The 12721-nt window shown below is 36.7% G+C and overlaps 1 protein-coding gene across 9 annotated transcripts in view; it reads right to left on the minus strand.

Moving 5' to 3' along the window:
* Positions 1-4074: 4074 nt before the first annotated feature.
* WNK2 (WNK lysine deficient protein kinase 2) overlaps positions 4075-12721 on the minus strand; it is a 2812908-nt gene continuing 2804261 nt past the window's right edge. For all 9 annotated transcript variants that reach the window (XM_044078134.1, XM_044078133.1, XM_044078139.1 and 6 more), the window contains one exon: positions 4075-6492. In XM_044078134.1, coding sequence (XP_043934069.1) covers positions 6133-6492 — 360 coding nt within the window. In that variant the 3' untranslated portion in view covers positions 4075-6132. The remainder of the gene's footprint in view (positions 6493-12721) is intronic.

Raw genomic sequence — 12721 nt, forward strand, 5'->3', positions numbered from 1 at the left:
TATTAGGAGAATAGATAAAAAAGTGATGTATAATCAATCTTCTGGAAAGTCTCCAGGAGCAGATGGTACTCCTGTGGAAGTCTGGAAGTTAGGAGGGAAGAAAGTAATAAAGATCTTTAAGATTTTGTTTAACAGGATAGGAAATACTAATATATTGCAAGAAAGCTGTGGTGGCTGTTTTACCCAAGGATGGCAAAGACCCATCAGACTCCGCTTCATATAGACTCATTTCAATTTTAAACCATGATTATAAAATGTTTATGTCTATACTAGCTAAATGAATGGCAAAGGTGTTTCCAAAATTGATAGATATGGATCAATGTGGTTTTGTGGAGAGGATGTATACATTTGACAGCATTAGCAGAACAATAATGATCCAGAGGGAAGTAGATTGTAAAAAAATGCTGCTGCTGTTGTTGTTCGGTCTTGATGCATAGAATGCATTCAGTAGAGTAAGCTGGTATTTTATGAGTAGAGCAATGGAAGCATTTGCATTACCTAATACAATAAGAAGTTTAATTAGTATATATGAAGAATTTGGAGGAAAAAATAAAGTGGGAGGGCTTCTAAGTTGGGTTTGAACAGAAGAACAAGGTAGGGGGTGTCCTCTTTCACCTTTATTTGCTTTATATTTACCATTGGCAAAGGAAATGAGGGAGTTAGAAATGCAAGGATATAATCTGTATGGTAATCAAGAAAGTTGTCTATTTGCAGATTAATATTTGGTACCTGATAAATCCAGAAAAGGACATCTCAGTGCTATGGAACTTTTTGAGACAGTTTCAAAATTAATGAAGGTAAAAACAAAGGCTATAACCATAAATTATGTACCCGCACATGAACTGGTTCAGAAAAAAAACATTTATGGAAAAATAAGATGGAGTACTTAGGAATATGGATTAAAAAGGCTTCTGTTATGGGAGCTAAGATATGTGGGAAGAGACTAAACCAAAGATAATACAAAATCTGAGAAACTGGAAGCTCTTGATTATGGATATGGATTGTAAGCACTGAAAATGTTTTAGTCCATTTAATTTTCTATATGGGTAAGGCATATTTTTTATCAACCAGAGGAGAAGTTGTGGACAATAATTAATAAAGAGTTGGAGGAATTTATCTGTGAGGGGAAGAGGGCAAGCGTTAAGTGAGATAAGTTGATTCATCCAATAGAACAAGGTGGTTTAGGACTACCTCATTTGAATTTTAGAAATAAACAGTTAAGGCTCATGTCAATACCACAAGCAGAAGGTTATAATTCAAAATGGGATGGTAATGAAGTGGGGGAAGTTCAAGAAACAGAGCATGGGATTTTTGGATGTAGACCCTTAAGGAGATCAACAATGATACAAAATATTAAATTTCTATGGGAACAGAAAGTATTCTAAGAACTAGGCCAACACAAGAATGGAGAAAGGAGATTTTGCCAATAGGGATGACTGCAAGTAAGGGTACAAAAATAGGCTAGAAGGAGCTGGAATTAACTGGAGAAAACTAGCTAAGGAACTAAAACTGTCCAGATTTCATAGAATGTCCAGATTTCTGCCTCCTGTTTTTGGTCTTTTTATCTTAAAACTCATTATTTTCTCACAAATCACTGGAGATTTAAGTCACTAAATAATGAGATATATTTGAGTTTCAGACTTCATATCCTTCAGACAATGCACACTAACACACATCCTATTATTCTAGCAACTTTCTAAGTTTATAAGAGCAATATTTTAAATCTGTCCCTATTTTGGGGAATTTGACCCCCCCCATTATTTCAGGCTTTGCCCAGATTTCTTGAATTAAGAGGTCAAGAGCTATGGGAGCAAATAACTACAGAGGGAAAAGTACCAAAGTGCGATGAGACCAAGACGACATTTAGACTACATGCTAGAGATTGTTTTCTGTACCAGGGATTGATAGCAGAGTACCGGCAGATAGAAAGGGATAGGGAAATCTTAAGTAAAAGACCTACTCTGGCGGGGTTTTTAGTAGAATCTAGAAGAGAAGCTGCTGTTAAAAAAAGGATAATTAGTAGGGCATATACAATATTGCACGATAACTATAAGAATCAATTAGTGTAGTTTAGAAAAGATTGGGGAGAGAGAGAATGGAAAAGTAGGTTTCAAGAGGAACAAAGGGAGGGCATATGTATGTCTCCCATGTATGCAACCAATTCCAGAAGGTTTAGGATCTTTCCTTGGAGGTGTTCACATAGGTATGTTTATACTCCAAGCAGACTGCAAAGATTTTTTTCCCTCAGGTAGATAGCAAATGGTGTGATGGGGAAGTAAGAAGTAACTGGGAACATATGTTTTGGGAGTGTAATGAGTTGGCAGATTTAAAAAATTCCCTACAAAATATACTGTCAGAAATATTGGGTAAGCAAATGGTTATAACTAAGGATACATTTTTTTGAGCTGGGACACAGGATCTTAATTCCCTAGACATAGTAAGGTCTTGTTAATGCTGTTGGTTGCCAAAAAGTAAATTACTAGAAAATGGAAAACAAAAGCTAAACCATCTATATTAGAAGTATTGAAAACTGTTAAAGGAATAAAATAACTAGAAGAAGGATCTCTAGAAAAAGGTAGAACCAAACTACATAGAAATAAATGGAAACTGTGGGAACAATACATGCAGAATAATGTTCAGGTGGAGGAAGAGAAGTGAGGTCTAAGGGAAGTCAAGGAACTGAGTAAATTATGTAATGTTGGACTGATGATAACAACAAAGAAAAAAGGATATGTGATAGTAATGTATGTAAATGGAAAAATGTTAATATGGTTTTATTTTTTCTGTTAATGTATGTTTGCCTATGACTAAAGTTATAATTTAATAAATGTGTATATAAAAAAGCTTTGTCCTTGAGGTTACAGTTAGTAACTACTCTACTAGCATCTGGACTACATTGTTTTTTAGTGCCAAAATAGCAGTTATTCATTTTTCTAATAAACAAATTCTGTTTATTAATACTAATGCCTTCTCTTTAGGCAACTAAAGTGACTCAAGCTCCAGCTTTGTACAACAGTGCCTTGAAATCTCTGCTGTATTGGTTTATTTCAACAAATACCATGGGCAGCAACTTTTTTTATACATCTGCTGTGATGGAGACAACTGCAGACAACCTTTGCTTACTGAATATCAATTACGTGGATTCAAATCTGGAACAAATCTATTATGCAAAGTAGTTCCTTCAGGAAGGTTCCCCTAACAGAGCCCAGAAGAGTAAACAGTAGTCCGAGAATGATTTTTAGTGTGTCTAGACACCTGTATTTTGCCATACTCTGGCCAAAAACACAGTTTATATGAGCATATTCAATTTATCCAGAGATAGATGGAAGTGGCAACGTGTTTATAACACTCTAGGAAACTGTACCACTGTTTCACTGCTGATGGGAGGACAGAGAGAACAGGAGTGTCAGTGACCATTACCTCTGTGTCAGGTGTTATGAATTCTAGGTTTACTTCAGTAAAGATGCACATCAATTTGATTGCCAGCTGTGTCATGCCAGTCTGGGCTTGCTATTCTAAAACTGCACTACAGTTTCAAAATCTGTGGGCTGAACAAAATATTCCATGGGAAAGTTGCACTCCTTTTTCAAAGCATCCTTTGACATTCACATTTTTTTTTCTCAGTATCCCTTTGTTTGCAAATTTTCCATAATTAATAATGGGAAATTGTCTACTGGCCCCTTCATACACTAAGGTATGGTTAGCATATTTACCAATAAATAAATAAATAGATTTGCTTTACCTTAATAGGGCTATTTATCTTTAATATTTCCTGCAGTTTTATTGTTTTGATGTAAATATGTGTTAACATTGGAGACTACACAACTATTTTATATTAGATTACAAAATGCAAAAGAAATAAGAAACTTCTGTTAAGATGCCAGCATGTCGCCAAAAACCACTGTACCACATATCTCCTGTCAAAAGTGTTCTCTGGAGTTATTAGCTTCAGCACTTCACCACGACTTATATATTACTCAACCCAGAAAAATCTTTAAGAATATTGTAGTAGAATTAGTCCTTTTCAGTTACTAACAACAGAACAACAGCTATAGAAATTGTAAATAGGCAAACTGCATTTCAAGCCCAAAATATGTTTTATTTTTAACATGTACAATTCTCTCGTGATTTAGTGCCACTGACAATGTCAGTAAATAGGGAAACCCAAAAGATACAACAAGCAGAAAGCTATTCAAAACACTGAGTTTTAGTGCAAGCAGTTTTTTTTTTTTTTTTTTTTTTTTTTTATACAGAATAGGGTTTGTATTTACTCACAAAACATATAGACATAAAAATACAACCAAATAAAACCAGAGTATGAGAAAGAAATAACATGAATTTCTTACTAGTGTAAGTATTTTACCCAAGCAGAATATTCTGCATACATCTATACAATTCAGTTCTATCTGAATTGATGGAATAATGGAAATTACAGGGGTTAATCAAAAAGTTCAGACTGGCAAAATTAACTACATCAGAACTATACAATTCACAGCTTGGGAGGCCAAAAACATCAGTGGGCAGAAACTTTAATTACAGGAGAGCAGAATCATGTGCCTTTAAGTCTAAAATGGGCTGGTAATAACATTCTGTAAGGCCTGTAAAAATAATATACAAGTGCATTACAATGCTGTGCATGTCAAAGCAATTAGGACAAACATTCACTTCCCCATACAAGATGCTGTGTGCTTGGTTTTATAGATGCCTGGCTTATTTGTAAAGTACAGTACAGTACATGGTGAAAAGGGTCCCACTGCTTTTCACTACAGAACAGTAAGTGAAAAAATGATTAATATATAAAAAGCTCATATGAATGAAAAAGTATACATCATGCACTACCCCAAATGTAAACTGATATATTAGGCCCACATGTACACTTTTAATACTGTTATCACACATATTAAGTGATCACTGACACTGTAAAACAATCAGAGAATAAGTGCAAATTATGAGGAACAGTAACAAGTGAAACCATAATTAGCAGCCATTTTAAGCTTTTACTGCATAAACCTACAAAACCTAACAACTCTTTAAAAAGGAAATAAGACAAAAGTTTTTTTTAGTAAAAGTCAAATGAGCACTATAAGTATGATAAAACTGCATCTGGCAAAGAGGGTGGGTAAAATAAAGCAGCAGTGATGGGGGCTTTGTTCATATAATGGAAATGAATAACCAATAACTTAAAGAAGAAATAATACTAATGACTGCACAGTCTACAACAAAAAATATAGGGTACTCCACATCAACATTTGTGTTGTTGCAGCTTCTTTTCATTTTTTTAAATGGCTGTACTATTTTAAAGAATGCTTATATTACAGCTGATACAATTTATGTTTTTTACATTAATTAAGCTGCAAATTTGGGCAAGTGTAAACTCATCTGAAAGTTCCAAGATGCACTGTGTTTTATTTATGTTAAAAGTAAAACAACATTATTTTGGATCACCGGACAGTGCATGTTACTGCAATTAGTAAACATGTCCACATTTACAATTAAGTTCAAAAATATAAACTAGGATAATGCTTACTTTAAAACAGGCAGACCAGTATAATTACCAATTTAATTAGTAAGACAAAAATGAATATATTTAGCAAATATGCATTTCTTTCGACAAGAAAAGTGTTTTCATTTATTAAAATGAAGGCATTGACAGACTAATGTGACAAAGCATGTCAATTGTAAACCTTTCAACTCCTATAAAATGAAAAATATGCACGAGAAACATATTTAAGCAGACAGTAAATAACTTATACCTTTTTTATATTTTATACATCCCTTTCCAGCAAAACTGAAAAGCACAGTTCAAGGCACTATACTCCTGCTGTGTTATCATTATCTTCAAAAATAATTCAAGTACATCATAGGTTTAGCTAACGGACAGTAACACTGAAACATGAAAGCACAAAACAAACTGCTGCTGCAGTGACTCAGGAACAAATAATGCAAAATTAAATATATTTTGTGAAAACATTTCACAGTGACTGCTCAATACAGTATATGGCTATGTGCACTATTTGGCCTATATTGACTGCTGGCTGCAATAAAAAAAAAAACATAACTAATGAGACACACAAATTGCCTATAGGCACAACAAATTCACATTAAAGCTATGCAACAAAAGAGCTGTTGCGGTTATGTAGTCCTCATATTTTGGCCAGGTGAGTTGACAACAGGTTTTTTCAGCTGTGTTGGAAATGAATGCAAACCAGTTGTACCTATAGATGGAAGTTGCGCTGTAGTTGTGGTGCTTACAGTTCCTGGGGGCACTGCTGGCCCACTTGAGCCTGGCCAATGTACACCATATGCTGCATTAGTAAAACCTCCTCCATATGGACAGACAGGCATCATGTAAGTTGGCCCTGTGCCAACAAAAGACGTGCCCATCAATGCTGGTACTACAGGTGGGATTCCAGGGGTAACTGATGCAGGAATGTGACATGATACTATGCTGGAATACTTTTTCACTGGCACGGCTGGCTTTATAGATTTTACCTTTGAAAAAACACACAAAAAGAGTGTTAATTGGTATAAATGTACATGTTTAGTGCTTATTAGCATACCAGAAATTTAAACCACAAAATGGGTTACAATTAAGCTAAAGAATGAAGTTCAGTTCTGAGAAATGTAGGCTAATAAAATTGAACAGTATCTTACTGCAGTACAGCCTTGGTTTCTCTATTGCTTGATGTACTAAATAAGGGAAATATGCCCCATTTTCTGCTTTTTAACCATTTCTTTCTTTCTTACATATTATTATTTTAAAAACAAAAAGTTGTGTAGTTTTCTGAAAATAACTCAATTTTAAGTGCACATTTAAAGGAAATGCCTATTAGACTGAATATTTTTTCTGGGGTGTGTCTATTGGCTTTACACGTTATACTCATCAAATCTATTTGTTGCATATGGCATAAATAAATTCCAGAAAGACATTGAGAATAAGGCCTTTAAATAGCATTCGCCATGGGCGCTAACAAATTTGTAATTTGTCATTCACCTGTGGTTCACTTATTTTTAAAGTATGGCTCTTCTTCAATATCCCTGTGATCATGCGACTTACCATACGGACTGAATCTCAGTCTCAAGAGCTGCATCCTCATCAGCTAATAACAGTAGTTTACATTCATTTTTTTTTTTTTTTACAGTTCCATAAAAAGCACTCATGTCCATCTTTGAGCATTAAAACCAACCTCATTCAAACAATATTTATTACAGGACTCTCTCTCTTCCCCGTTTATGCACCATGTGTTACATCGGGCAACGAGCACCTTTCAGCACTCATTGTTTCTGTAGCTTTTACGGGTTTTACAGGCTCAGGTTGCTAGGTCCAAAGCCCAATCCTCCTCGGAGGGTGCACCATACACACTCGCACGCACCCACTCACATCTAGGGCCAGTTTTGAGTGTCCAATCCACCTACTGCATGTCTTTGGAATGTGGAAGGAAAGTGGAGCACCCACAGGAAACCCACACGCCTGCAAGTAGGACGTGGAGACTCTGCACAGAAGGCACCCCAGGTGAGAATTGACCTGGAGAACCTCTTGCTGTGACGTGGAAACGCTAACCACTACAACATTGTGCTGTTTTATTACAGGACTACCATCCAGATAAAAGAGGAAGGAAGTACAATAGGAGGGGAAATAAACAAGAAAACATTAGGTAAAGACATTAGGAAAGAGAAACGAGTTTGAAATGCCATTACATTATTAAACTTTACATTCCTCTTTGTGAGATCATAAAAAAAAAAAAAAAAAAAGAAATTGTAAATATCCCCACCAGTTCTTCTCTGGAAAGGGACAAGATTAATCTTTAGTTCAGCTAATAACAATCTCTTTCTTCTCATGGTTGCCAGATGAAATTCACTCAGGTCATAAAGTAAAAAAAAAAAAAAATACCAAGCATATTCTTATCAAATTTGAACAAAAACATATCAGGACTGTATTCAATTTTAGCATCCAAAAAATCATGTCATTGCATTCCTTCTAATATATCAGTTATAAAATTGTCTGCATTCTCACCAACAGCATGCATTATTAACTTCACTGACACTAAAATTCCATCATTTGCTGGATCTGTAAGCCCTCTTTTATATAACTGAGTGGGTGTATAATGATCACGCAATATTTTAAACTAAACTGCTAGATCTCTAGGAGCTCTGTAAGTCTTTCTTAACTGCTTAAACAGCTTCAATTTTCATTTAAATCTCTTAATCTACTATTATTCCACTTTTGAAAATACCAATCATTTTTCCATTTGAAATGAAATATAAATCTTTAATAGCTCACTAAGTTTTACTTTCTCATATGTGAGAGTAGTGTACAATAATTAACACTAAGTGCAGGTTTAGCAAAACAATCATATGCTTACTTTAACTATATGTAGTCTACACTTATACGTTACTTGGATTATGCTTAAAAATGTAGATCTGAACTGGTAGTGATTCTGCAGAATGTCCCACACTTTGCCTTAAATCTTTCCTGTGTTCTTGGAAATCACTAAATATTACAGCACAAAATAATAATAATAACATCAACAACAATAATGCTAGACATTAGTTTCAGACTTCGTATTCTTCAGAAAACTAACAAATCCTGTTATGCCATTAACTTTTTAAACTGAAAAAGAACATTTAAAAAACTCCTTGACCTGGGGGTCTTTGCCCCTAATCATTTTTGGCTATTCCCTGATTCTTGAGCTACAAAGGTAGAATTTGTACTTGAAAATCTGTCAAATAAATTAAACCCTGGGCAATGTGATACAAAGGCAAGAAAAAAGAGGACGGTAAACAGTTTTACATACACCTATAAACTAGTCATTGCAGTGTAATATATTTTCTTACAGGAGAAACAATTCTGACAGATACCTGTATGGCACATTTAGGAATATCCTATGTCATGAAGCAAGATAAATTTGAAGATTATACTGATCATTGAGTGCACTGTACGTCTGCCTTAAAAACAGAAGCATAAAATCACACAAGGTGTTTTATCTCACAAAACCCATCATGTGCTTCCAAAAGTAGTCATAAAACTTTCACCCTGCATGATCAAGTCTGAGGCAGAAGATAACAGGACAGATATACTGTTACCATATCATTTGATTTATAAGACAGCATTCTGTAGCGATATGGTTGGCTTCATCTTCACCAATTACAATTTAGCACTTTTTTTTCCTTCTACGATTTCACACTGAGGACAGTCCGCATGCCCTTAGCAATTCATGCTCTGATGGAACATACAAGCTACATATGCAAGTGCATTCCTTATGTCTGGCAGTTTGTATTATGGCAGTAGTTAATACTTGCTTCCCTGCAAATCAGGAAACAGCAAATAAGATCTTCTCTTATATTATCCAATAAGCATTATACCAATATATACTTACCTAGAGGGAAGGAACCACAACAGCCAAGGCTGGAAGAAAAACATTCAGACATGGGGAAATGGGGGAAGAGTACTTCTAAGCCTTTAAAAAAGGTACTATCATACATCAAATGATACAGTAAGAAAGTACTGGTGATAGCAAACCTCAAGAATCTTCCTTGTTGGGTCCTTGAATAGGATGAATCCCAATCTTTAATGACCAAGACAGAAGAAGCTGGAGGACTGTACAAGCCCAGGCGAAAGACTTCTAAGTCCTATGGTACTTATTTTTCAGAGTCACTTTGAGACAGTAATACTTGGTGAAGGGTGTACACTGAAAACTACTGGCCATGGCACAGAAATATGTCATGGAAACATTTGTGAACAACAGGGGCAGTAGCTAATCCTTTAGTGGAGTAAGCCTTGTCTACAGCATTTGCCAGTGGCTAGGTCAGTCACCTCCTAGCAAAACGGAATGTTACTGGCAATTGAAGTGGAACACATTTGCTTGGCAGCTGCAAGTCACCGTCTCTATAGCGCAAAAATAAGGAACAACTGGTTCAGCTTCCTAAACTTGTGCACGCTTTATGGATGCCACTTAAGCTATTAGTGTACATTCAAGTTATGAAGGGCCTTCTTTACACTGACTCCTGCCCTCATGGAGATTAATGTGCTGATTTAAGGAAAATACCACATCCACCATTTGAAGAAAATGTGTGCACATTCTGATGAACACCCAGTCTCTGTGAAAGACAAGGTATGGATCCCATCTAATATGGGCCAGAAGTACAAAGTTCATACGAGCAGGGGTGACAATTACCACAAAGAGCATTTTCAATATATGAACTTCAGTGCTACTGAATTAACAAGCAAAAATGGTGGCAAGGAAAGCCTAAAAACTATGACGTTCAAACCCCATGGGGGGGTGTCTTTAAAGAAAGATGGAGATGTAATACTCCTTTAAGGAACTGCTTGACCAGTAACAAGGTCATGATGTGTAGAGGAGGCAATACATGCATCATGACCATACAATAACATGGTTCCAAGTCATAAAACTGTCTGAGCTTAGGTAAAAATTAATTGCCAGCTGACCAACTGTGGTGGTACAAAGTACTTTTGTGTCCAAATTGATACCATTTCCATTAGGAAGTGCAAACCTACTGCATAGGAGATTTCCTTGCAAACTGGAGGCTGAGCTCTCTCAACATAAAATCAAAGGAAAAAAGGTCGTTGCTCTGCCAAATCCAGCTGTCCGTAAACAAGTGCACAAATATGAAGGAAAAAACGTAGCTGGATGCTGCTGATGTTTAAAAACATAAAACAATTTATTCCAAATAAGACAAGTACTGGTTAATCCCTTCCTCAGATGTGTATACAACAATGCATTGCCATTATTTAAAAAACATCCCACCCAATCATCAAGCATGCATCCGAGACATACTTTCCCTAATGTCGTCCAAGGACAGGTAGGACGTATTTCCAGGCTGAGTAAGGACGATGGTCAGTTCGAGGGGAGTTGTATTTGGGCGATGTTTTGTTGAGAGGTTATAATGAGGGTATGGTAAAGGATGTCATCAGTAAAAATAAACAATATAGATCAAATAGATATAGACCATGGTTGGACACATCACACAATGATCAAGTAACAGAGGAGTTAGAACACACCGTAAAATCACGCTTGACTATGGAAGTGATACTAGAGGAGTCAGTGATATTATCGTGAGAAATTGGAACATTTTAACTAGTGATGATTCCTTAAGGGACATGGTAGGTACACGACCTAATTTTTTTTTAAAAGAAACAAGAATTTGAAGGATGTCCTGTGTAAGGAAGGGAGATTTATTAATAGAAGGAAGAGTAGGAACTGTCCCATGTGGTCATTGTAAGGCTTGCCTACATTAAAAAGGTGTGGAGTTTGTCATCCAACAATGGTAAAGTGTATGTTTTCAAGGGGAGGACACGGGTAATACCACCGACCTGGTTTATATAGCTGAATGTAATTCATGTTCAAGCTACTATGTAGGGAAGACACCAAAAATTGAAAGAACGAATACTTCAGCATTTGTCTAATATTAGGAATGCCAATGAGAGTAATGCATTGTTTAGGCATGTTAAGAGATATCCACAACATTGTTTCTCATTCAGGGTTATTGTTAATTTGTATCTGACCAGTAGGGGGGGGGATGTCACATTGAACACTGAGTTGGCTGAGACTAAATGGATCCTGGAACTTACAGCACATAGGGATCCAGGGTTGAATGATGTGGTCCCTCTCAAACCTGTGCTTAAAAAAAAGGCGGGTGTTTTATTGAAAGATGATTGGGTGGGATGTTTTTTAAATAATGGCAATGCATTGTTCTTATTTGGAATAAATTGTTTTATGTTTTTAAACATCAGCAGCATCCAGCTACGTTTTTTCCTTCATATCTCTCTCAACATAGGACTGGCATGACCAGACAGGAGGAGAAGGTAACCACACACACTATAGACCCAGTCTCACATAATACCATCACAACCTCAAATCATACACATAAACACACAAAGACATACTCGGAGGCTCTGATCAAAAATCTACCAAAACAGCAGAGGCCACCAAAGCAGACACCCAAACAACTACCACCTCAGAACACAACACCTGCAACACATAGACCACACAGTCAGAGTGTCAAGCAGTCACAGCCCTTAAGGCCAAACACAATGCCAGACACACTAGTCATTGGTGACTCCATAGTCAGACACACTGACGTCCCGCTCACCAGACTGAGTAAGGAGAAGGTCACAGTAAGCTGCCTGTCGGGTGCTAGAATCCGCCACATAACGCATGCACTCAGGTCTCTCAACAGCAGGTACAAGTACGACTCAATCATTGTCCATGCCGGTGTTAACGACCCGAGTGAGACGTACCTCCTTGGACTACATGAAAAGAGACATAGAGGAGCTCTCTGATTATGTAGCCCAAGCAGGTATGACCCTGACCTTGAGCAGTATCCTACCTTCACCAAGAATGATGCCACAATACAGAGATAAGATGATCAGCTTTAACAATTGGCTTAAACTCTGGTGTCATTCAAAGGGGATCCAATGTCTGTCTGCCTGGGATGACATGCTGGACAAGCCACGCTGCTTCGCAAGGGATGGCTTGCACTTGTCACCCCTGGGATTCCGGATATTGGCAAAGGCTCTTGCCACCCCCATAGTGCCTTTTTTAGGCAAGGCTCAAATTCTAAACCTACCACCCTAGAACAAAACAAAGAAAAAAAACTAAGGGTAATGCTGCTCAATGCCAGAAGTCTCAACCTCAAGATGCACGCACTCGAGGCCCTTCTCAGTATGGAGAACATCGATGTCTGTGCTGTGAAAGAAACC

This window comes from Protopterus annectens, chromosome 7.part0, assembly GCF_019279795.1.
Source record: "Protopterus annectens isolate FY-2018-M chromosome 7.part0, PAN1.0, whole genome shotgun sequence".
Lineage (NCBI taxonomy): Eukaryota > Metazoa > Chordata > Ceratodontiformes > Protopteridae > Protopterus > Protopterus annectens.